The following is a 26370-nucleotide window of genomic DNA, read 5'->3' as shown; positions in this document are numbered from 1 at the left end:
GGTTTAAGCTGGTCCTTTGCTGGTTTATGCTGGTCCTTTTGCTGGACCAGCTTAAACCAGCAAAGGACCAGCATAAACCAGCAAAAGGACCAGCATAAACCAGCAAAAGGACCAGCATAAACCAGCAAAAGGACCAGCATAAACCAGCAAAAGGACCAGCATAAACCAGCAAAAGGACCAGCATAAACCAGCAAAAGGACCAGCATAAACCAGCACATGACCAGCATAAACCAGCGGATTAGATCAGCTGTCCTACTTTACACACCACAGAATAAAACCAGTGTAGAACAGAACAGTAGAATACAACAGAACTGAGTAGAAAACGGAACACAATAAAACATGTATAGAATTGAGTACAATGTGTTCGAGAACAGACTCCGTGTGTGCTGTATGTTATTGAGAACAGTTTATCAAGATTCAAGATCTTTATTGTCATGTGTAAGTTACTAGTACAATGAAATTCTTACTTTGTTTACTCCTCGAGAAGAATGACAGGGTAGAAAGGGAACATGCATAACTTACAAGGACAATACAAGATATGTAAAAATATAGAATATACAGTAAAGTATAATAATAATAGCATAAAAAAGAAAGTAATGAAAGAGAAGAAAAAGAAAAAGAGAACCCGTATGTTAATTAGAAAAACAACTGACAATAAAATAATTCTTCACCATATATGAACAGTTTATCATAGAATACAACAGAAGAACACAGTCTACTATAGAATACAATGTCAGTATATATTGTATTGCATAAAAAAACTGAACAATAAAAGCATGATACAATTTACATTTAACATACAATTTACATTGTTTTATAATAGTATACAATATAACCTATTATTCTATAGACCAATGGTTCTCAAACAAGGGCCTCAACAAATTTACCAGGGGGTCGAACTAAAAGTATTTAAATTAATTAAATTAGTACTTAATTGTCTGATTAGATATGATGTATAATATCCTATCCTATCCTAATATGAAAATAATTTAACTCTAAAATGCAAAAAAATCTAAATGAAATATAAAATAATGAAATAAGTATTTCAATTATTTTTTACAGAATATATCATGTTTAATAAATTCTCTAAATTAAAAAGCTAAAAACAAAATCAAGATGAAACAGAAAATACAAAAATATTTCATATATAAAGCTTTACATTAAATACATTATTTAATAGTAATTTAACTCTAAATTAAATGAAAATGCAAAAAAATAAAAATGAAATATAAAATAATGAAATAAAAGTATTTCAATTAATTTACAGTATGTATCATGCCTAGTAAATTCTCTAAATTAAAATGCTAAAAAACAAAATCAAGATGAAACAGAAAATAACAAAAATATTTCATATAAAAAAATTTGAATTAAATAAATAATTTACAGTAATAGTAAGTTAACTCTAAATTAAATTAAAATGTAAAAAAAAATCAAAATCAAGATGAAACAAAATACAAAACAATTATTCATATAAAAAATTATTTACAGTAATAGTAATTTAACTCTATAAACTCTATAACTCTATAAATTAAAACGCTAAAAAAACAAAATCAAATCAAAATGAAATCCCCTGTTCAATAACTATAATTTTCATTGAAGAACAGTTCTGCAATCACAAAATGAGCTGTGGTTAATTTAATATATTTATACTCCGTTTCTGTTAATAAGAAAAGTTAACATTGTCAAAATGACAGAAGAAACAGTAGAAAGATCTTACGGGAGGTCTTTGAATATTGTGTTGCACAATGGGGGGTCTTCAATTCACACAGAATAGACTATATTCTGTCTCTTTGAGCGGAGTCTGCTGTCTTATTCATCAGAACACAGGAACAGGGTTTCAGGTGATCCATGTCTGGACTGTGATAGCATGTTTTGACAGCTGTTTGTTCATCTTAGTCAAGAACTGACGCTTTTATGAATAAGTATTTCTATTAGTGAACAGTCATGTTTCTGCATTGCATCCTGTCACTGGATCACAGCAACTGAAACAGCAGAGAGATAAACTGAAACAATATCAGAAGAAAATCACATTACAGCTGGAGAAAGAGAGACATCTGGCCAAACAGCTCCTGAAGGATGGCAAGAAGGAGTAAGATATTTCAGATTACAAGTGCACTCATTATGCAATGCTAACATTCATGATAGTCGTCACCCAGAGTCAGCCATCATGCAGTGCACAGTGCCTTTATTGTGCTGACGTGGTGCCATCTGCATCGTACATGGCAAAAGTGCTTTCGGTTTAACAGATTCGTTAACACGTGTGATTCATGCATTTCACAGACGAGCTCTTCTGCTGCTCAAAAAGAAACGCTACCAAGATCAGCTGCTGGACAAGACCGACATCCAGATAGCCAACCTGGAGCGCATGGTGGGTTTAGATTATATTATTTGGTTATATTTAACCCTTAATCGGCTCTTTAGTAGGGTTTACGTTTTTGGTCCTTGGGGTCATATAGACCCCAAACTTTACAGAGCGATTGCATAAGGAAATATGCATTTTTTTATGTGACAAACTATATATGATTTTTTTATTTACTTCTCCACTATTCATTTATGCTGTGTTTTTGTGGATATTTGGTCGTTTTTTACCTATTTACTGCACAATTACTCAACTACGCCATAAATTGGCTTATGAAAAATTATTTTATTTAAGAAAAAAATCACTTAAAGGTATTTAATGTGATACACACTACTATACATTGTTTGCAATAATTAGATTATTTTATTTTATTTTTTAAAGGAGGCTCTTATGCTTACCTGTGCTCTTAAACTGCATTTATTTGATCAAGCATACAGTAAAAAAGTAATATTGTGAAATATTATTAGAATTTCTTTTTGAGAAAAATTTAAAATGTAATTTATTTCTGTGATCAAAACTGAATTCTCAGCATCATTACTCTAGTCTTCAGTGTCACATGATCCTTCAGAAATCATTCTGATATGCTGATTTGCTGTTCATTTCTTATTTTTATTAGTGCTAAAAACAGTCTTTGCTGCTTAATATTTTTGTGGAACCTGTGATGCACAGCCCTTCAATTGTTTGGGGCAAGAAATAATTAAAATAATAATAACAATAACATTTTTATCAAGCAAGGATGCATTAATTTGTTCAAAAGAGACCAAAAACATTTATAATATTACTAAAAAAGAGTTTTACTTCAAATAAATGCTGTTCTTTTGTACTTTTTATTCATCAAAGAATCTGAAAAATAAAAATGGATCACGATTTCCACAAAAATATTAAGCAGTAAAAACAACATTGTTAATAATAAGGACCATTATTAATAATTGAGCACCAAATCAGCATATTAGAAAAATGTAAAGTATCATGTGACACTAAAGAAACTGACTTTGTTTGTTTGTTTATTATACTTTGATTATGCCTCATTCAGGTTCAAGATATTGAATTTGCTCAGATTGAAATAAAGGTCATTGAGGGTTTAAAGGCTGGAAATGACTGTCTCAAGCAAATGCACGAGGTAAGTCTATATACTGTAGACCGAAACTAGTTCAAATCACAGATTTGCTGTATTGTAACAAGTGTATGCACCTGCAACAGCTTAGTAATCAATTATCGGTGGTGTTAAATGCTGTTATTAGGTGCCAAGATGATTCATTGGTCTGTTTGGTGTTATGCGGTGGGCGGTTTAGTTAGTTGCAGCATGTTTTGGGAACTGTTGGCCATTGTTGTAGGATTATAGGTAACTTCCAATAAGCCTATTTTCAGGTGCTGCGTAATATCATTGCGCCTGCCAGACCCGGAGATCGGCTGAATGGATTCGAAAACGGTAAAACTCAACTGTTTAACTCTAGGGGAGTTGGAAAATTAGCCTATTTTCAAAAATAGTGGAGTGTTCCTTTAAACTCTTAGATTACAGCAGACCCGTCTTTGTCTTGGAATCTCCAGAACCCCTCGAAATCCCCTGCCCCTTCTCTATGTCCCACCTTTAAATTGCAACTACATTATCAGACAAGCTTTTGCTACTTTTTTAATATAAGTCTTTGGAAGATCTGTGCATTTGATTTCCAAATGTACATGAGTAAGAACACCAACATTCACAGTATCATGTGTTGTAGGAACATTATAAACAATTCCAGCCCATACCCATTTCCACGGTTTTATATGAGCACGTTTTACTGAAATCTGTTCACTGATTCATTTGTGTGGGACGTTCTGTAGGGCTTGTCTCAGTGAGCAACAATAACCAAATGGGGGTGGAGGTTAGCGAAGGGTCAACAATGTTTTGAATATATAAAAAGTTAGTTATTGGACTGTTGTGAGAGTTTGACTGAAGAAATTGTTTTGCCTCAGATTGATCTTTGTTTCTTCATCAGGTCATGTCTATTGAGGAGGTGGAGAGAATACTGGAGGAAACGCAGGAGGCCATTGAGTATCAGAAGGTTATGAGAGTCAAACTCAGTCCACTTAACATTCAGAGAAATGCTAACTTTGAAATGTATAAAAGTCATTGCATTACATAACACGATGAAACAAAACCAAGTGGCATTCATATTGAAGAAAGAGCATATGCATGTGCATGTGTAACATGTCTATAGTTAATGTAATACACAAAGTTTGAGGTCTTTTTTTTTTGTGAAAGAAATTATTACTTTTATCCCGTTAGGATGCATTCAGCTGACCAAAAGTGACTCTTGGAAAGTGAAAAGCAGCAGAACTGTTTCAACATTGATAATAACAAGAAATGTTTCTTGAGCAGCAAATCAGCATATTAGAATGGTTTCTGAAGGATCATGTGACACTGAAAACTGGAGTAATGATGCTGAAAAATCCGCATCGAATTACATTTAAAAATATATTCATCTACTTAGGCTTACAATGCTTTTGGGAAACGCACCAAAAGACATTGGCCACATTGCTCTTTCTTTCTCTGGTTTTTATTGCTTCAAATGTCTAACTGCTTCTTGAAACATCTTCCCTTTCAGCAAATTGATGAACTGCTGGCAGTTTTTTTGACAGCGGAGGATGAGGATGCTGTGTTAGCAGAGCTGGAGGCCATCACTCAGGTGTGGAGACCTTAACCTGTCATCCGTGCTGCCAGATATCCTGTCTTTATCATCATTCGCTGGTTGTGCATAGCTTGGGTCTGATCTAACGCTGCTCTCTTCATCCTGGGCAGGGACAAGACATAACCCTTCCAGAATTACCCACGGATCCATTGCCAGCGGTGCCTACGGGGGAGACAGGTGTTGTTTCACTACTGTCAAAACACAGCACTGTGTGAAAGAATGACATGGCTCTCTTATTTGGCTTTTGATTGCTTTCTGTCACTCGCTTTGTGCTCTGTGTCTTTGCAGAATTAAAAGAGGCACCAATCAAGCCGGAGCGAGAGATGCTGGCAGCGTAGTGTTTGATGCTGCAACCTGCCTCATCGCTTTGTTTCGAATGAAAGGAAGAGCTAGGGGAATGTAATTGGCAGAAAAGAAGGCTTTCATAGGATATTTAATAGGCACGCATCAGAATCAGTGTTCCCATGGTCATGGAAACCTTAGAAATATCAGGGAATTTAACATTTTTGATTTTTCAGACTTCAGACTATTCTAATTTATTTCTTGTAATTGGCTACATGTTTTTATTGCAATCATATTTTTACAAATATTTAACATATTCAAAACATTTACTTTTAAAAGTAATTACGAACGACTTGAAATGTCATGAACAATAAAAGCTGGGCAAACCATGTAGATAGAAATGCTGTTGTTACAGAGTTTACAGTGTTTTTTAACGTGTTCTACTAAAATCGACCTTTGTTAGTTTAGGTAAGTTTGCTTGAAGCATAAACGGCAGTTCAGAATCAATTCATATTTGGTTTTGTTCAAATAAATGAACAAGCTATGAACTGTGAGCTCTGTTATGTGGCATTAGTAAACTAGACTGTTTTTATTTTCATTTGCGAATGCAAAAAGTGAACCCAATTGCTACAACACTTTAGCCTAGTATCTTTTTCATTGCAACCTATCACAGCTATAAATGAGTCTGTAGCATTGTTTAAGCAGTGTTAGCTGTTTTGCTAACTTCGACCAGACTAGCTACTAGATTAGTCATGATGGGTCGACAATCATTTTGAATGAATCTTATTGGGAGTAACAATTACTCCTTTGGTGTATAGCACTTTTACAGATGTTTCTTAAACAATGTGCTTGTTAAGCCTGTTCATGTATGCAAACCCTAAAAGAGTTTGGGTAATAATCAGTGCATCTGACAGTAGTAAGATTACGTTTATTTCCTAGTCATGGCCTCATGGCTCTTGCAGATGTGTGTTAGCATGGCATGACCAGCAGGGGGCTCTTAATATCACTAATTGAGGAAATTAATCTGCTGACAGATGCACAACTGTCAATCCTCTTCCAATGGCTCAGTTTGGGATTAATGTAAACATTCTGTTCATGTATGGATGCATTTATATCCATATATGTATCTACGTTTATCTTTAATACTGTAATTATAAAGGTTTTTCTTTGGCTCTCACAGCCATGGAAAAATCTTGATTGAATTTTAATGGATTTTAATATATATATATATATGTGTGTGTGTGTGTGTGTGTGTGTGTGTGTGTGTGTGTGTGTGTGTGCACATTTTTACATTTAGTCATTTAGCAGACGCTTTTATCCTATATATATATATATATAAATAAATAAAGTAATACTTTTATTCAGCAAGAATGCATTACATTGATCAACAGTGACAGTCCACTTTGAAAGTGTAAGGATATTTTGTTACAAAGAAGGTGACACTGAAGACTGGAGTAATGATGCTGAAAATTCAGCTTTACCATCACAAAAATAAATTACATTTCAAAATATATTCAAATAGAAAATTTAAAATTGTGATAAGTGGGTGTTAGGCAACTTATATCCGGGAGGAGGCGGGCGCAGGTGAAGCGTAGCCACGCCTCTAGGGCGCGAGTTAGAACGCGGGGCGGGGCTATTGTAAGCCCCTCCTCCATTCCATTGCCTCCGCACGGTACTGTTGAGCAGAGATCAGACTCCCGTGGATCGGAGCGCAGATCCGCAGCTGACCCTCATCACACAGACACACTGTTCAGATAACACATCACGTTCAGCACCGTTTATGGTTTTAACTGAAGATTTCACAATGTCTCGCACCGACGAGGTCCACCGCATTACGGAAAATGCCTATAAGGTAAAGTGCATTGATCCAACTGATGGAACAACTTAATGATCACAGGTGGTGATCTAATGAGACTTGTGTAACGAAAGTGCATGCTTTAGATATGAGTTATCGTCGTTGTTTATTGTATTGCATAAGGTGATTCTCTTAAGTGGCTTTACGTTTAGATTTATCATCGTTAATGAACTTGATGGGAGATCAAGTTTGTTGTTCGTGTTGCTCATGTCATTTAAATGAATTGCACCATGAGAACAAGTGATTTGCATTGCTTTTTACTTATCTGACACGATAAGAACACACCCCTTCCCAGTCTCTCTCTCTCGCGCGCTCTCTCGCACATACACCCACACATATCTATCTATCTATCTATCTATCTATCTATCTATCTATCTATCTATCTGTCTATCACTTTTAACTACTGATATAGCCTAATACAGATTTTGTTTAAATGTCCGATAACCGATATGGAGAGCTGGTTTCAATTAGTTTTGTTTCTGCTTTTGACTAAGAAATACAAAATAATTTAACAAAAACAAGCACATGCTTAATATGAATTATTTTTGAGTATTTGCAATTCAATTTGCAATGCAGTTATATTTAAGGCAGGTTTGTTAACTAAGTGATCACAAATGTATATACCTATGGCTGTTTGCAGGTATGTCTAGCTTAAAATATTATATAAGTGCACCAATTAGTTTGCACAAAACAGTACACTACCTGTAATGCACTACTCTATCTAAGAGATTGCCAATATTACTTTTCATGACTAATGTGATATATAGATTGTGTAAATGTCTGGTAACTGATATGCAGATTTTAATTAGTTTTAATTCGGCATTGTGTCTAAGAAAATACATATTTTATGTAATGCATAAATATTATTTACATTTAAAATACAATTAAATGTATATTATTTATTTAGAATAGGCCTACGTGCAACAATAAAAACATTATGAATATTAAATTCATTTAATTGACTTATTTACTCACATTATTTATTAATTTAATTTGTGTAATTATATTTAAGCAAAATTTTGTTCTGTTTGTTTGTTTATCTTTTTTCTTTCTTTTTTATATAACCCCCATTATATTTTGAGGCTTGTTTCCCATAAACCTGTATCGTTTGCTACTTGCTATGTTTATTGGCATGTGCTCTATCGGGCATTCCAGCATAGGTGGTTTAGGGAGGAGGGGACATGCTGGTGTGTTGCAACAGGTTCAGTCAATGTGTCTCGTCAATGTTTCAATAGATTCCCAATGGATTCCTGCTGCAGTTTTTGGTCTGTAACTTAAAAAAACAAGTTAATATTTACCACACCAGTAGGATTACGGCTCTCATCAGATGCTTAAGCCTGTTAAATAGGCCACCCGAAGGCCAACACCTAAAACGAGGACACAGAAACTATTCTGGTTGATTGAGGGCAAGCGGATGTCTCCCGTATCCGGGGTGTTACTCTTAAAGCAATGGAAAAGTGACTACGAGGACTAGCATACGGCACGATTCGCATAATATTTTCAATCGTTCTGACAGATATTTAAATTCTAGTTTACTATGTCAGTCTGTAGATTTACATTTCATAAACCTAAAGTGGGTTAGACCTCACGGGAGGGGTTTGAATTAGTCCGCTAGCTGTCTATTGGTGATTTGCCGGTCGTTTAACACAGAATCGCTGTGTGCCAATTCTTAGAGGGCTGGATCATTCGTCCAAATCCACCCGCTATTCAGATAGCTTGTTAAATCAATCAGCTAAAGAACATTGATTGAGTTCAAAAGGAGAGCAGTATTGATGAGTGTTCTGTGTGAGAGAGAAAGAGCAGCGAAAGATAAGAGGGGTAAACATCAGTGGTGAGATGTTAAACATCTGCTGAAGTGTCACAGGAAAGCCAGAACATGCTCTGTGACTCAACGCATGGGTGTATCAGGGCGTATGTGTTCACAAGTGTGTGTGTGTGTGTGTGATCGGTTGTTACTCAACTGTGCACACAAACCACTCCCTACCTGCGAGCGATGGCTGTGATCCCACTGGAGTTGCCATGGTTTTAAAACAAGCCTCACCTGTGAGTCACAGCCGGCCCTCAATCACTCAGCCTCCTGTCGTCAGACTCTCAGCGCCGGGGCCCAGTCATCCAGACAGTGCCGGGCTCAGCCGGATCTCTCTAATCCCATCAGCCTCCAGGCGAGCACCGGCGGCAGGCCTGATGGGACCTTTGCCAGCTGGAGGGTGACATAACTGCTGTCCGCTCACCTGCGTGTGTGGGCAAGCTCAGGTCAAGCCATTTAGGTGCAGTGTGAGGCCAGACTCTTACTGTGAGCTAATGCACCTGCTAGTGCATTGTTAGCATGTGGTTTCGTTGAATTTAAGGCCCGTTCACGCCAAGGAAGATAATGCTAAAATATATTTCTAAAAATCGTTCTCAATATTAAAGAATAGAGTCCACACAGCTATAACGTTAAAGGCACAGAGAAACGATATCGTTGGAATCACTTTCAGAACGATTTTTTTTTCCAGCTGATGAACGATACAATCATTGACACTAGGGCTGCACGATAAATCGCATGCGATATTTAACGTGCATCTTATCAGTAAAGCTGGTTCTGTAATCAGCGGTAAATCTCCATCACCTGCGGGGCTTCACATTGAGCAACATTAACTACACAGAGCCGTTGGCTCGTCAGTGAACAACGGCTCTGTGTAGTTAATGCTGCTCAGTGTGAAAGCCCGCAGGTGATGGAGATTTACCGCTGATTACAGAACCGGCTTTCTGACAAGATGCGCATTAAATATCGCATGCGATTTATCGTGCATCCCTAATTGACACCCAATCAGAATTCATCCTTATTTACCGAGCTCAAGAATTTAAAGCGCCAGATGAGCATGCGCTTAGAATAAACAGACGATATCGCTAATTTCTTTATAGTTATCTTGATAGTTATCGTTTTTGGTGTGAATGGGGCTTTACATGTGTTCTTGCGTCGCTGTGGTGGTAACAAACCTCAGTGCTCAGGGATTTACCTCAGGAGTTAGCTTTAAATATGTAGCACAAATTTGTGACTTTGATTCCCAGGCAAAACATGAATCTTGCACTTACTGAAATCTCTTGAAGTGTCTGTTGAATACAGTGTACTTATACAAAATGTTCATGTCTGTATTGGTTGCTAGCGGGATCACAGACATTGCTGTGGCTGTGCCGTTGAAGGTGCTGGAAGTGCCATTTTGCTAACTTTAACCACACACCCTCTTTCCAAAACTCCGCCCTCTAAAGATATACCAACATGATGTCAGCAGTCCCAAATGGTCTTTCAGTATCTATCTATCATTCTATTGTTCTATAGACTGTTTCATCAGACTTGCGCGCCTAGCCCAAAGTTAACTTCCGGTCTGTGATTGTCTGGCTAGTGATCTATCTATCTAATTTCACTATAGTGGCCCTTGTGGCAACATTCAGAAATTCAGTGCATGCTTGTATGTAATTATAGTTCTAAATTGTATTTTGGAGTATTCTGGAGCATAGCCACTCTTGGCGATATTGCGATTTCTTGACAAAGCATTTTTGTTCACAGATTGCTGTAGGGTAAAGTTTACTACTTATGCATAGTAATTGATTGGAATCTCCTCCAGCGGTGGTGATCAGGGTGAAGTGAGAGACATGTGATGCAGCAGGACATGTTTCATCTCGTCTCCAGGTGAAACAATGCAGTAGGAGTGTATGTAACACCTCTCCCAAATAGTCAACTTAGAGTGAAGTAAACATGGTTACCATGCTCACACAGTTCCAGGGGAAACTTATAGGTGTGTCTGTTTTACGGAAATAACAAGCAAAGGTTTCGGTTACAATATGCATATTACCTTCCCATAAATCAGTTTGATGAAAGCATTCTCATACCCAACAGGCGTGAAATTTCACTTGTTCAGGGACTCATTTCATCAGAGATCACCAGGAGCAAACTATAATTTCTTCTTTTTCTTTCTTTTCTTTTTTTTTCATTTCAAGGAAGTGAGAGGACATATTTTTCATGTAGAAATTCTGGACAGGTGGTTTCTTAGCAACAACGTGCAACAAAATGTTTCTGTCATATCACTCTGTGAAATGCTCAGACCGCAGATAGAAACAGACATTGAGGGCATGTATTTGGTTATATTCATCAATAACACATACAGTTCTTGTTATGGGGCTAATGTGCTAATAGACGAGCCATTTTAGATGAGTTTTTAAAGGGATGGTTCACCTAAAATGAAAAGTCTATCATCATTTACAATCATTTTAAACCAATTTGACATTCTTCTGTCTTCAGAACACAAACGAGATGTTAGGCAGCATGTTCAAACTGCTTCATAGCTCAAAAATGTATCATGAAAGTAGCCTGTTAGCTATATTCCAAGTCTTCTGAAGTTTTCAAAAGATTTTTTTGAGGAACAGTAGGGTACAACAGGGCTAAAGGCACACCTTATGAAAAAAATGTGCTATTCACTGTGCCTAAAATGTATAATTGCAGAAAAAAATATATACGTTTGTATTGCACATTAATGGAGGAACAGATTTTGTGTGAAAATAATTGTACCCTACATTATTTACGACTTTTTGACAAGAAATCATGGGTGTTATAGGTCTTAAGTTTCCATAATTTTCTCCATTTCTCATTATGTATCCTCAAAACTATGCTGTTTTTACAATATGCTGAATATGATTTAATCATTTTGGCTATATTTTGGGGCTTTCTTGTCATTTGTGAAGCTTGACAGTTGGTCATTACACACTGTTGTATTAGAATAAGAGAATTTTTAAGAATCTTTAAGCAGTTCTTTTATGTTCCATGGAAAAACAACAGCTTGTGAGTTTGGAACAACATGCGGGTGAGTAAATAATGACAGAAGTAAGCTATTAAAGGAGAATCAGACATTATCAGTGTAGTAATATCTGAGGAGTAATCGCAGTTAAGCTAATAATGAACTATCATTCATAGGTCACTTGACAGATGGGGGTTGGTGCTCTGGAGCAAAAGAGTTCACACAGACACAAGAAGAAATGTTTTTGGAATAATTAATCTGTGTCTTCTGTAATTTGGAAACATACAGGAAATAGGGTACAACCTTGAAAAAAATGTGCTATTCACTGTGCCTAAAATGTATAATTGCAGAAAAAAATATATACGTTTGTATTGCACATTAATGGAGGAACAGATTTTGTGTGAAAATAATTGTACCCTACATTATTTACGACTTTTTGACAAGAAATCATGGGTGTTATAGGTCTTAAGTTTCCATAATTTTCTCCATTTCTCATTATGTATCCTCAAAACTATGCTGTTTTTACAATATGCTGAATATGATTTAATCATTTTGGCTATATTTTGGGGCTTTCTTGTCATTTGTGAAGCTTGACAGTTGGTCATTACACACTGTTGTATTAGAATAAGAGAATTTTTAAGAATCTTTAAGCAGTTCTTTTATGTTCCATGGAAAAACAACAGCTTGTGAGTTTGGAACAACATGCGGGTGAGTAAATAATGACAAAAAAAAAACTTTTCTTTTATTTGTGTCATAACATTACAATTCCCCTCTTTGCAGTACTGTAACCAAATATAAACCTCTAAAGAAAGAGAGCGAGGTATTTTTTCCCTTGTAATTGTTAAGTAAACAAGAGATGTGCTTTTGTAGTGTAAAGTATGGCAGATGTTTACTCCCTCCGAGGCTTTTAAGGAATACGAGTATACACTCAGTCCTATGAAATTCCCACGGCCCTTTGACACTTAAACAATCGATACGTTTGCAGTTACTTCTCTGACAAGTTAATGGATCTTGACCTAACAATCACTCGCAATATATTTAATAAGTGTAAAAGAACTTTCACTGGTCGCCTTTGTGATCTCGACAAAGATATAGCTTTGTCGCTGTGTCAGAAGTCCCTAGGCCTCAAGAGATTGCATTTATCATAGGTTTCCCGACAGTCATTTGAAAAGGAATGGGTTTTATAAGAGATGGATTCACTCCGCACACCCACTCTCCTCTTGGTCCGGGGGTGGATGGCTCTGAGCCGTTGCCACATCTTATTGTCTGAGCTCTCTGTTCAAAGAGCTTTCTATCTCTAATACTCAGAGCTCACAAGTAATGTTGCAGAGCGCTCACGAAATGCACACCTTTTTTACCATTAGCAACAACGCGCTTTGGATTTATTGCATAATGAGTCAACACATTAACCCTGGTGAGGTTAGCTAAGGCGAACGCTTCATGCATATGGAACGTGGGATAGCTTGATTTAGCATATTCATTAATTGAGTGTTTCTAACTTTTGGCCCTTTGGATTTTTTGAAATTACATTATTTAACAAGCCTTTTCCAAACTATAGTTTATTTAATTGGTCTGCTAATAATGTCCAACAGGGTATATATCTCCAGCACAGATGAATTGTCATTTTTGCCATTTTCCCAATCCTGGACTGTCGAGAACGAATGTCATTTCCACCACTTCTCAAATAAAAAACAATAAAATAGTTGTATTGAAATCTAGGATCTGTACAATAAAATATGTAAAGTATAAAATGCACTACCATTCAAAAGTTTTAGATTTGTTTTTTTTAATGAATACTTTAAATAAAGGATGCATTAAACTGACCAAAAGTGACATTAAAGATATGTATTGTAAAAAAAGAAAAAAAAAAAAGATTTCAAATAAATGTTGTTCTTTCAAGCTTTCTATTATTCAAAGAACCTTCAAAAAAAAATGTTTTTTAATATTGTGGTTGACACAAAAACATTAAGCAGCACAGCTGATTTCTACATTGATAGTAATAAAAAAAAATGTTTATTGAAGGATCGTGTGACACTGAAGACTGGAGTAATGATGCTGAAAATTCAGCAAAATTCATCACAGGATTAAATTATTTGTATTGAAAATATTTCTTTAAAATTGTAATGCATTACTGGTTTTACTGTATTTTTTTTGCTATCAAATAAATGCAGGTCTTGGAAGAGACTTCTTTCAAAACAAACAAATAATAAAAATTTCTGACCCTAAGCTTTTAAATAATACTGTACTGTAGATAGCACATACTGTACATTTCAAAAGTATCAAAACTAAGTGATTGAGATATGGCAAAAAAAAAGAAAGAACCCTGTTAGTTTAAATAAAATCAACCCCAAAGTCATAAAAGTTCCCATAGTTCCAAACATGTCGAAAGTTCTATAAAAATGATTTTTTTGGAAAGGTCAGAATGGCTTAGTGTCTAGAGTATCTATCAAAATTGAGAAGAGAATGAGATCTCAAGACTGGCCTTTGAAAGAACAGATGAATGTGGGAGCAAGATTTGTGAGGAGGAGTGTGGGTGAGAGAAAGAGAGCTTCCCGATCCTTGTGGAAATGGTCTGTAATTGCTGTGTGGAGATGTGGGCCTGCAGTTATTCAGGAGGAGGTGCGGGCGGCAGGTCATGGAGTCGGCCGAAAGGAACCTCCTCTGCTTTTGATTCCAGCACTAATTTACCAGCGGTTGGTTAGATGCATGTAGGCATACGAAATGGGATTAGCACGGAGTAATGCTACATTTATTTTTAACCTTTTTATTGCTTGACCGTAATGGAGCGAATGGCCCTCAAATGACTCTTTTCCTATAGGAACACGTTTTCATTATGTCTGGGTCACAGGGGTCAGTCCTGCTGTGACAAATGGGGCAAACTGTATTAGATCTCTCTGAAGAGGTCAACTTTAACCTCGGGAATTCAAGGAGGACTCTCCTGTGAACAATCTGCTCTTGTGTTGTGGAGATGAAAATGGAGGTTGTCTTCCTGTTTCTGAAGGTTGAGGGGGAAGAGGACACTGTTGGTCACTTATAGTGTGAAGTGTGTAAACGCAATTATACCTCCATGTTCACCTTTTGGATATAAATGGTTTTGTGCTGTATTCACTCAGATAAATTCAGTTTGTCTTGTATTTTGCCCATGTGTTCTTGCTTAAAGGGATAGTTCACCCAAAAATGAAAATTTTGTCATTAATTACTCGCCCTCATGTCGTTCCAAACCCGTAAGACCTCCGTTCATCTTCAGAACACAAATTAAGATATTTTTGAAGGAATCTGAGAGCTGTTTGACCCTCCCATAGACAGCAATGTAATTACCACGATCAAGGTCCAGAAACGTAGCAAGGAGATCGGTAAAATAATCCATGTGACATCAGGGGTTCAACCGTAATATTACGAAGCTACGAGAATATTTTTGTACTCAAAAGAAAAACAAAAAAAAACAATTTGTCTCCTCCGCGTCACCCTAGTGCCATTTTGGAGAGTATCCACTGAACGCAAACAGCGTCTGTTGTTCTGTGTCAGCCACACCGCACGGATATTTTGTTTTTGTTCAAATTACATTGCTGTTTATGGGAGGGTCAAAGAGCTCTCAGAATTCATCAAAAATATCATAATTTGTGTTCCGAAGATGAACGGAGGTCTTATGGGTTTGGAACGACATGAGGGTGAGTAATTAATGACAGAATTTTCATTTTTGGGTGAACTAACCCTTTAATAATATAAATGTTCGTCTTTTGATTATTGCTGTTGCCTCTAGTAATTATGTGTGTGGTTTTTAATTTCCAGCCCATTTTAAGGCATCAATATAATCATTTTAAAACAATAGTTGACTTAAATAAAACAACCCAGCATGTTGGGTAAAAAACATTAACCCAACAAACTGGGTCAAAATAACCCAGCATGTGTTCTGTCCAATATTTACCCAGCGCTGGGTTGCCAAATAACCCAAGTAGGGTTGTTTTTAAGCCAGCATTTTTTAGAGTGCAGATATATTCCAGATGAGTTTTTGAAAGTCAAACCTCTTGTCCAACAGGTTCAAAATATTGTCAAAAAATTTGACTATATCATACATTTGTCGCCCAGCACTAAAAAACTCATGTGTCATTGTGGTATGTATTCTGTAAAAAATATATAAATTAATAATCATCAGAATTTCTGTAACCCCCTCATGTTTTCCAATCCAATGACGTTTAATGGGATTTTCCCTCCCGTAGAACATAAAAGAAGTTTATGTGGTAGAATCTCCAGACTGTTTTGCTGAAGGTATGCTGCTTATTGAATGGAGTAGTTTAATGATCAGGGGACACCGAGTCCGTTCCTAATTAAGTTCTCAAAAATAAATCAATCAGCATGTAACCTGCAGAGGAAGACGCACTCACAGATGTTTCCATGGAAACCGTCAGTGAGCTGCAGGAATATGAAGTGTTATCACAGGGTCAGGAGGTTGTGTGTTGAAAGCGCTGTCTAACACCTACGTTCTGAAGCAAAGACACATCTGTCCAGCTCTGATGCCTCTGCCTCTCTCAGACCTGCTTCATTTAATTGGGCTAATTGAATCTAGATACAGTTATCTCACAGTATCGATCGCCCAAGCTGTTTGTTGTAGTCTGCCACGACAGGCTTTCTTTCTCTCTTCTTACATAATGTTACATTCACTGTATTAGTCATGCTGGATTTGTTCTTTGTATAGTTCCGACTCTAAATTCTGATTGGATGAACCTGTTTGAAGGGGTTATAATTTAGGTACACAAGCATTAGTGCTGTGACCACTGAACAAGAGAAAACATGACACCTCGACCTAAACTCAGAACCACTCACGGATTGAAATGCCACCAACAAACAAAAGTGGACTAAGTGTAAATCGGTATTGAGCTAAATATCATCGCTATTGAAGCACTGCTGGACCACTCAAATTAGAGGACTGGAACTAATTGTTCAGTGTTTATGGTGATACACACATTCAGTATTAGTCAAGCTTCTATGTTCTTCGCATCCTTAAACAGCTTTCAATTTTGAATTTTTCTTAAGAGTTTGGGTGTTTCTTCAGTAATGGACACTTTGGGAACTTTGAACTTTTAGAAAATAAACTCCCTGAAAACACATTTTACACACACTCGTTTACTAACAATATCTGAAAGTGTAAATGCCAGTATATGCATCTTAAGGCAAGGCAAGGCAAGTTTATTTATATAGCACATTTCATACACAATGGTAATTCAAAGTGCTTTACATAAAAGAAAAGAAAAAAAAATAATCACAACAATAAAACAAGGAATTTAAAAACTTTGAAAATGATTTAAACAATTTTTTTAAGAGGTTTAAAATGAATTTAAGAAAACGATTATACATGATCTGCTGAAGTAAAAATCTTAGAAAAATCAAAGAAAAGTACAGAAATAGGGAGCAAAGCGCAGAGCAGTAAGCAAGAACGTCCGAACGGTAGCGAAGCCGGATGCAAGTTACACTCTTACACTCATCTGTCTTTTTTGTTTGTTTGTTTTGGGGGGGTTTTCCCCCTTTTTTTTCCTTTTTTTTTAAATAAAGAAAAGCCAACAATGTTTTTTGAAACAACAAATGCCATGTTCTTATCTAATTTAAGTTTTAGTTTTTTTTATCTAATATTCATATTTTTCAAAAAATAAAATATAAATAGAAAATATTTAAACTTCAAATCTTAAATGAAAATGAGAAATGTAACCTTGGCAACTAACTGATATAAAATAAGTTGAAGTTGAAGTACAAACATTACTTGAAATAAAACTGAAATACAAATAAATTATTTATAAATTATTCTTTAAAAACTTAGATAAAAAAAAAATGCTAAAATGTAAAAGAAAACTGAAAATATAAAAATGTAATTGAATTCAAAACAGTAACAAATACTATATATTATACATAATAGTATATAAATAATACAGAAAGAACACAAAATGAGCTCAAACAAAATACATAACTTGAGATGTGGTAGTATTTGAAAAAAGTGAAGAAATCCAAAGTATTTGATGCCATCTTCTATCATCATGCTGTGCAAATAGTTTAAATCGTGAAGCCACTCAAGGTTGTCTTTTAGAGTGTTTTTATCACATGCTTTGCATCGTGTCTAACAGCTCTTACCCATGGTAAAAGGAAGGCCACTGTGGTTTGATACAGTTACTTTTAATCTGTATTTTCAAAAATCTTGTTTTTACATCTATTCCAATTGCTCAGATAGTCAGATGTTTGTTATACATTGAATATAATGCAGAATTAAAGTTTCTTGTCGTCACTTGTGTCTGAACACTGGCCTTGGCTTGACTCCAGAAGCTCTGTAGTGTGGCCAGACCAGTGGTGCTTCTCATGAAGTGCATTCTGGGAATTCCTAAACATAATGGGAGGATCTTTAAGGATCCTTCATCCACTCAAGGGTTTAGCATGAAGTTCAAGCCTAGTTTGAGCACAAGACAGCGAAAGGAGCTTGCATCGATTTTCTGTGGTTGTTCTTTAACTAGTGATGAGTGACTAGTGCTTTGCACGCACTCATTAGGTGTCTTCTTCACTCATTAAATAGGCTGATGAACATTTTTTAACTATGTCAAATAGATCTCCATTGGGTCTTTTTAAAGGATAACTTGCAGATAAACTTGCAGTGCTTGTATTATCACAGTTATCTCAACTCATGGGTCATGACCCAAAAAAAATGGGTAACAGGTCTGTTTTGTCACAAATTCATTTCGCTTAGCTAATCAGTAATTGGCCCAGTGTTTGCTCCATGTGTTACACCCGTAAATCACACTTCTGCTGTTGTTTATGCATTTACAGAATTATAATTTTTGTGTTTTGAGACTGAACTTTGAGGCTATCTGTATGCTAGTGTCTAACCTAAAAACCTTTAGGGCTCGTTTTAGTCAATCAAATGCTCTTTAGCATGCATCCCTCTCCTTAGCACCACCTACAAATATCTAGCAAACAAGTGTGGTATCACTGCTGTGTCCCTTTTAGGCTGTGGCCCTTCAGAATGCCCCTCCCAAACTGCCTGTATCATATGGACAACATAGGTCCCATATGTATGGCTTTTGTGATGCAGTAAACTTGCTCGGTAGCCCACCTGGTACAGCATTGCACTTAACAGTGCGGAGTTCTCAGGTTTGATAAAAGAGCTCAAAATCTTGTAAAAGCAAGTTAAAAAGGGGTCATATGATGCGATTTCAATTTTTCCTTTCTCTTTGGAGTGTTACAAGCTCTTGGTGCATAAAGAAGATCTGTAAAGTTGCAAAGACTAAAGTCTCAAATCCAAAGAGATATTCTTTATGAAAGTTCAGAGTCAACCACGCCTACCTAAAACGGCTCATTCTAACACGCCCCCACATGTCTACGTCATGATGTGGGAAGATTTGCATAACACCGCCCAAATGTTCACGCAAAGAAAGAAGGCGTAACTTTTATTCTCGCTGTAGTATTGTTGTTGCCGCCGCCATGTCGTGAAGACGCTGTGTGTTTCGTTGTGAAAGCGAAACTACTTTGTTTGGGCTTCCAAAAGAGGACGATATCACTTCATCATGCCTGGAGCTGATCCGTGCTGGTCGCTGAGGAAATACATCAACTTCGCGCTGTGGATCGCCGGATCGGCTTTCACCGTGGACGAAGCGGAGTCCAGCCCGGGGTCGTCACATGTGGTTGCCGCAAGCCCGCCAGCCGCTCCTTCGTCAAATCCGCTGGCCGTGCCGTTCTCAAGCCTGCCCACCTCTGCTCACTCAAGCCGGCCTCCGCATACTCTAGTCAGCTGGTCACTCTTGGCCTCCGGCCTCCGTTCGCTCAAGGCCGCGGTGTGTGACGCTGTTTCGTTGTGAAAGCGAAACTACTTTGTTTGGCCTTCCAAAAATGGACACGACTAGAAATCAGTGGTTAAGTTGTATTTACAACACTGTTCCAGAACACTTCAACCCAAATATTACGATCAAGTATGAAGGAGCATTTTAGTTCTTTTCGCTGTCATCATTCAAATCTGCAAAAAGTTCCGCCGGCGGAACTGTCGACCCCAGGGGGTTAATGTTTTTGTCTCGTCACTCTGGCCGGACATGGCATCACAATATGGGTAGGATATCAGACCGAATCAGACAATCTAAGATTTGGTACGCAACGCAAGTACCTCCAGATTCTAGCTGAATTGGTGCATTTAATATAAATTTTAACCTAATTGAGGAACTCAATGCGAGGGTTAATTACGTGATTGATGGTTGTTCAGATCTATGCAATTGCACATATTGCTGTAAACTTGGGATTTCACATTTTCATTCTCTTAAACTCATTCTTTCCTCACTTTCTCTCTTCCTGCAACTTGTGTGAATGTGTGAATGCGTGTGTTTGTGTTAGATTAGTTTATATGTCTTAGATTTATCCAATAAAGCCTTATTTATATTGAAAAGAGAAGTATCTTGTGTTTTGTGCTTACAAGTTAATGTCTTAAACTGCCGATCTTGTTACTGTGCTAATAAATAGTGTTTTCACTATACTTTGGATATTAATATCCATTGCAGAGTTGATGTTATACGGCTCGTTCAATGAATCGCTGGCCGTCTCAGTGAGCAGCCGTAAAACAGTGATTCTGTCCAAATTCCCTTTAAACTCTTAAATGATTCCCTTTGAGCTAAATTGACCTGTTTCCCTTACATCGCTCTGGCCGGACATGGCGTCACAATATGGTAAGGGGCGTAACATTTCCGTCACACGCATGAGGTATTCGGCCAATCACAACGCATTGGATAGCTGGCCAATCAGAGCACACCTCGCTTTTCAGATCGATGAGCTTTGTAAAAATCAACGCGTTTCAGAAAGGCGGGACATAGAGGAGAAACAATAATGTACAGTATGTGGAAAATAATGTGTTTTTTTAACCTTAAACGACATAAACACACTTCATTACACCAAATACACAAAATAATGTTCTTTTTAGCAACATCATATGACCCCTTTAAAATGACATTGTTGTTTGAGTCAGTGGTGTATCAGAATTTCCAATATGGTTATGTTTTCTTATTTTTCCATATTAATTCATACAGTATATTCATTGACTTATTCTTTTATGGTTTTATTACATTATATTCATATTACTGTATTATTTTACTCATATACTCAGTTACTCAAGTATTATGCATTTATAGTCATAATTCTAGTTTCCGTTTGTACTCATATTCCATTGACGTAGTACATTTCCTTCATTTGACATATAAAAAGTACATTTTGTTATTCTTAAGTGATGTTCAGACAGGATATTGGAAACTTATTCTCTGCACAAATATTGTCTCTATTTTTATCTTACTTCTACCTATTGCATTTCATAGGTCATGTTAACGTGGCCTAGTCCTGAACTGAATTCACCTTAGGTAGGGGAAATTCATGTTCACAACATGTATAAATGACATAACGGATAAAAACAGTTTGACATTTGTCGATCAGACACAAAAACATTCCATGATGCTGTAAGAGGATGTAAGTCTCTAGTGTATATATTGGTCCCCAAATTGGCTTCTTCACTCTTCTCTCTTTGTACACTCTGAAGATCTTCATCCCTTTTGCTCTTGAAGATTATTATACTCAGATTTTTAACCTGTTCTCTTAGATTTTTAGCAGAATATATTCAGATCGGGTATTGTATCCGATTTTAATCTTTTTTTTTTTATTTTCATATTTTACATTTAATCATCTGTAAGCATTATCACTTATACTTATGATAAATTATATTTTATTAAAATCAATTTTTGGAAAGACTTCATCTGCCTGGATCTCTTCTCAGTGCATCAGTCAGCAAATGCATTTTTATCTCATGTTTGATTTCGTTAGCAGTATTAGTTATGCATAGGTATAGGTATTATTTTAAAATTAATAGAGCTTTAACCTTTTAGCGCAACTCACCGGATGTTTCATTTCCAAACTACATACAACAACCAATGTAAAAAAAAAAACTGCACTTTTTGTTTGCAGATTTTCTTGGTAATTAATAATTTAACATATTGTTGGGTCTGTAGTTCATGGTAATATTAATGTTTGTATTTTAGAATGTCTGTTTGGTCGCTGCTTGATTTCAAATATATAAAGTTGGTTGTGAAGTAAATCCAGTTGGGAACCACATTGGCAGGCTTGTGTTTAGGAGGATTCCGATCCTGATCCGATCCGAGTCATTGTTGAGCCTGAATTGGGGATTGAAACTGAGATGAGATTTGTATTGCATATTGAAAATAAGCCTGCATGCAGCCTGCCCAGAAACACAGAGGGAGAGAGAAAGAGATGATCCTGCTCTTTTTGGCCCCTTGATGTGATTAAGTCAGGGGTCTGATGGAGGGGGGGAGGAACAGTACGCTAGTCATTAGACTGATACAGTCGCTATACTCCACACATTCCTCTCTGATTGCACACAACATGTGCTCCGTCTGCCGAGGGCCCATGCACAGACCTCTGCCGCATTAGATTAGCACTGCCAGCATGTTGTCAAGCTCAAGGCCAGCTGTTGTTGGGTTCTGAACATTTGTAGTGTCAATCATTTATTAAGCCTAAAAAAAACAGAAACACATTGCTGGTGTTTAAAGAGTTGCATACCAACAATTTTTGATGTTAGAAAAATTATCCTTAATGTAAAGCGCAATTTAAAAAGTTTACAATTTTAAATTGCACAGATGGAAGGCAGGAACATTTCCTGTGTGAACAGCCCCTTAGTGAACTTAAACTAATCTTCAATCTGTTTTCAATAACTTTTTGATACCAAAACTGGTTTTACTTCAAACTAAGTAGATTTATGTTAGGGATAATGCATTGTTAGGTGGTCATAACCATAAAATATACCTAGACTGCGTGATCCAGGCCCCAAGAAGAAGATAATTCACATCTGCAATAATGTCTTGTCACTCTTCCCAGCCCTGTTTCCTCTTAAACGCTTCTTGGAGTGTGTTTAGGTAACATTTTCCCTTAGCCTTTTATTGCTAACACTTTATTTCTTTTATTTCTGGCCTTTCAGTGCTAATGTCAGGTATTAAAGTCAACATTGGATTCCCCATATCACCATAAATGCTGGGTGGCTGAGCAGTGGTTGCCTTGGTCGGTAATCAAAAGGTTGTAGGATTGAATCTGGAAGTAGTGTATGATGTGGCTTTGTTCGGAAATAAATGGATGCATTGGGTGCAGCTTCATATTTTTTCCATTTACTAATGATGACAGGAAGGTTCTTTGGGAATATTGCAACAAAATGATGGGCCAAGGATTCACAGTAATTGATGTTTCATCAGTGGATTGTATCATATGAGCCAAAAAGTGGTTACTCATACATTTCTTGAAGAGGCACCGTTGTTTGTACACATGTTGTGTACCAATCAAAGTTTAATTACCAAAAATGCAGTTACAATTTCCTTAGGTCTTCTTTAACCCCCTCAGAAATATAAGGCTCAAAGGCAGCTCAAACAGCCAACAGCTGTAGATGTTTTGACTCAACCTAAACCTAAATTGAACAACCTAGGCTCATTGGAAAAACATGAAGATGGCGTTTTATGTTTCTTGTTGTATGTAACAGGCAATTTGGAAATGAAATGCCTGGTGAGTAGTGCTCTGAAGTGGCGCTAAAATTGCATTTCAAAATAACATACAAATAAACCCAAACCTAAACCTAACCGATAGTGTTAAAAAAAGAGATAAATATGAGATAAAATGCTTTTGTTGAAGCAACCATGCCATTTTAGTTTCTACAAGTTTTTGATCTCTTTAATCAAGTGCCGTTACACAAATTTCACAGAACTCGTACCAGAACGCCCCACAAAGCAAGTGCAGTGCTGTACCAGGTGAGCTACTGAGCAAGTTTACGAAGACAGAAATGGAGCTGGTTATGTGATGCAAATTTGTTTATAAATCATGCACTATGGTAAAAGTGGTTTGAGGTCATAACATATTATTGTTCAATGAACTGCACAAAATAATTTTAAAGGAACAAAAGTTTCCAGTGTTTTACTGAAAACTGCAGTAAATTGTATCAATAGGGACATTTTCATAGTTTAACAAAAATGTAGGTAGAGGCACTTGGTTTTTCAATGAGCCTGTGTTTCAGCTAAATACTGTAATCATGGTCTCTTAGTTATTTATAAAATGTGCAGGCTTCATTTTTCAAAGAAGTGGTTGCACTGCTAGCATTGGGGGGGAAATTAAATATCTATGTTTACTTACTTGGTTGAACTTGTTAACACATCACACAATATAAAGCTTAACATCAACTTTAACTGTCTTCATTTGCAGTGTTAACCATATTTATCCAGTATTCACTCACTGTTTTTACTGTTGCTTTCTTGCCTTGTCACTAAAGTGAAGGTGTTGCACACGTCCCCCATACAGGAGAGTCAGGAATAACCAAGCTCTCAGACAAAGTGTATGCTGGCCTCATATTCCAATTAGCTCTTGCAATTAGGCTGGCAGATGTAGCACACGAGGACTGGGATGATAAAATTAGCAACACTGAAAGAATTTAGAAAAGAAACCACCTAAGCCCCGCCCACTCCCTCTGACCTCACTTGTGATTCATGAGTTCAAGGTGCTAGCATTACACCAAGCTAATTACACCTAGCTTACGTGACACTAACATTAGCAGAAAATTGCAAATTTTCAGTGTTAAATGGTGTGTTGAGTTTGTGTGAGAGTTACACTGTCTAATTTTTGTAGGCACTGGAGTGCTGACTACAGCTCTGCTCCTGTGAGCTGTCTTGCCGTCTGCTGCTTACATAGACAGATGTCTTCATAGGCAGCATTTTACCTGAAATGGCACCTTATAAGTGGCTGAAGTGGAATGCGGTACACATTGACGCAAAGCAGACGAGAAGAACACTACTGATTTGAATAGTATTTGACGGTAACGTTGCTAAGCTAAATGTAATGTATTTTTCGCTAAACTTGAACAGATACATGCCTTAATTTTCATCAGTCCGAATATATCCAATCTGATTTTAGGTTTTTAAAGTTGTTTATATGAACCCTAAATTTTGCAATCTGATTTACATATGCGTTTACATGTGTAGTAGCCTACATGTATTTTGAACAAAACTTCAGTGCGTCTGCAAGCTCAGGTGTTTACATGAAGGATTTTTAGTTCTATTGAGCATGAAAGCGATTGTTCGGGTGCATGTTAACGCAGGTATAGTGCATTCTGGGATTGCCTTCTCTGAGAAAGATACATGCAGTGCTTCCAATTTTGGCCAAAACGAGGCACCTTTGAAGCCAATAGAAGATTGTTTCCTATGTTTTGGGACAGCTTTTGCATCGGGAACTCATACGTGATGCCTTAAAATGCCACCTAGGTAGGCAGCTTGCTAGGCTCACTTCGTTACTGTTCTATCATTCCCACGTCAGCATCACCCAATATTGCTCTTGATTGCTGGAGTGCCATATGAGTCCAGACCTGGTCTCGCCTAACCGTTATGTAAACCACCCACATGTAGCACCAAGCTCTTCACATCTCTACCTCTCTTCATTGTACCTTATCTCTCTTCCTCTCTTTCTTGCCCTCACATCAGTGGTGTAGTCCTAAAGAAAAAAGTGGTTTACTATTACCCAGTAATATTACCCTATTACCACATTACAGTTCTATATTTCAAGTTGCTTTGGAATTGTATTCATTGTGACATTTTTTTACAGATAAATCTGAATTTAATGTTTTATTTTCCAGGTCTGTTGACCACATTACAGTTCTATATATCATTTCAAGTTGCTTTGGAATTGTATTCATTGTGACATTTTTTTACAGATAAATCTGAATTTAATGTTTTATTTTATGCAACTGGGTAGAAAAAAATAACTTGAAATAAATATTTCCAGATAATATTTTCTTAAATTTGCTTTGGCTTTAGCACAGTGGAAATTTAAAAGACAATAATTTAATAAAAAATAATTTATATTTATACATTTTTCTCAAACAGCATAATTTATACATGTAAAACATATAGCTAATGTTATAATTTAGGAAGGGAATCATCTCCTGCAAGAGGATTTTCCAGCGTGTAGCGTGAAAAACAAAAGTTTTATACAAATAGGCCTATATGGATAACATAAATCAGTATAGCCTACATAAAGCGTGCAAAGAGAGCTCCCTAAAAACCTGTCATTCATCTTAGCTGATTGTGATCTCACAATTGTACTCACAAACTGTACTGCACAATTAATCTTGTATTTACATCGTTATAATATGATGGTTCTCGAGCTTGCAGAACTGAGCACTGGACAAAAACTCCAGCGTTTTAAGCGTTGAATGGGTTCTAACTTTAATGCCTCTGATTGGTCATTGCGTTCAATAAATCAACAGGTATGTATGTGATTAGCTACATTGCTGAACGCTGTAAAAATGTAAATGGAAACCTGTTACGCTCTCCGGAGCGCAAACACAAATGTGCACTAGATAGTTTGCCAAATCTGTTTATTACAGCTTCAGCTGCG

At 36.6% G+C, this 26370-nt stretch overlaps 2 protein-coding genes across 8 annotated transcripts in view; both read left to right on the top strand.

Moving 5' to 3' along the window:
* Positions 1–5478, top strand: part of LOC107672453 (charged multivesicular body protein 6-like) — a 6159-nt gene extending 681 nt beyond the window's left edge. Inside the window, exons 2-8 of the mRNA XM_016465648.1 lie at positions 1980–2089; positions 2281–2368; positions 3393–3479; positions 4336–4401; positions 4945–5025; positions 5139–5205; positions 5317–5478. Coding sequence (XP_016321134.1) covers positions 1980–2089; positions 2281–2368; positions 3393–3479; positions 4336–4401; positions 4945–5025; positions 5139–5205; positions 5317–5366 — 549 coding nt within the window. The 3' untranslated portion in view covers positions 5367–5478. The remainder of the gene's footprint in view (positions 1–1979; positions 2090–2280; positions 2369–3392; positions 3480–4335; positions 4402–4944; positions 5026–5138; positions 5206–5316) is intronic.
* Positions 5479–6991: 1513 nt separating this feature from the next.
* The window catches only part of LOC107672452 (brain-specific angiogenesis inhibitor 1-associated protein 2-like), a 137348-nt gene continuing 117969 nt past the window's right edge, over positions 6992–26370 (top strand). For 4 of the 7 annotated variants that reach the window (XM_016465644.1, XM_016465640.1, XM_016465643.1 and 1 more), the window contains exon 1: positions 6992–7162. In XM_016465644.1, coding sequence (XP_016321130.1) covers positions 7091–7162 — 72 coding nt within the window. In that variant the 5' untranslated portion in view covers positions 6992–7090. The remainder of the gene's footprint in view (positions 7163–26370) is intronic. The other 3 variants (XM_016465646.1, XM_016465645.1, XM_016465647.1) reach the window with 1 other exon arrangement.

Source organism: Sinocyclocheilus anshuiensis, unplaced genomic scaffold (genome assembly GCF_001515605.1).
Source record: "Sinocyclocheilus anshuiensis isolate Anshui unplaced genomic scaffold, SAMN03320099.WGS_v1.1 scaffold1430, whole genome shotgun sequence".
Lineage (NCBI taxonomy): Eukaryota > Metazoa > Chordata > Actinopteri > Cypriniformes > Cyprinidae > Sinocyclocheilus > Sinocyclocheilus anshuiensis.
This window is presented reverse-complemented; position numbering and strand designations above follow the sequence as displayed.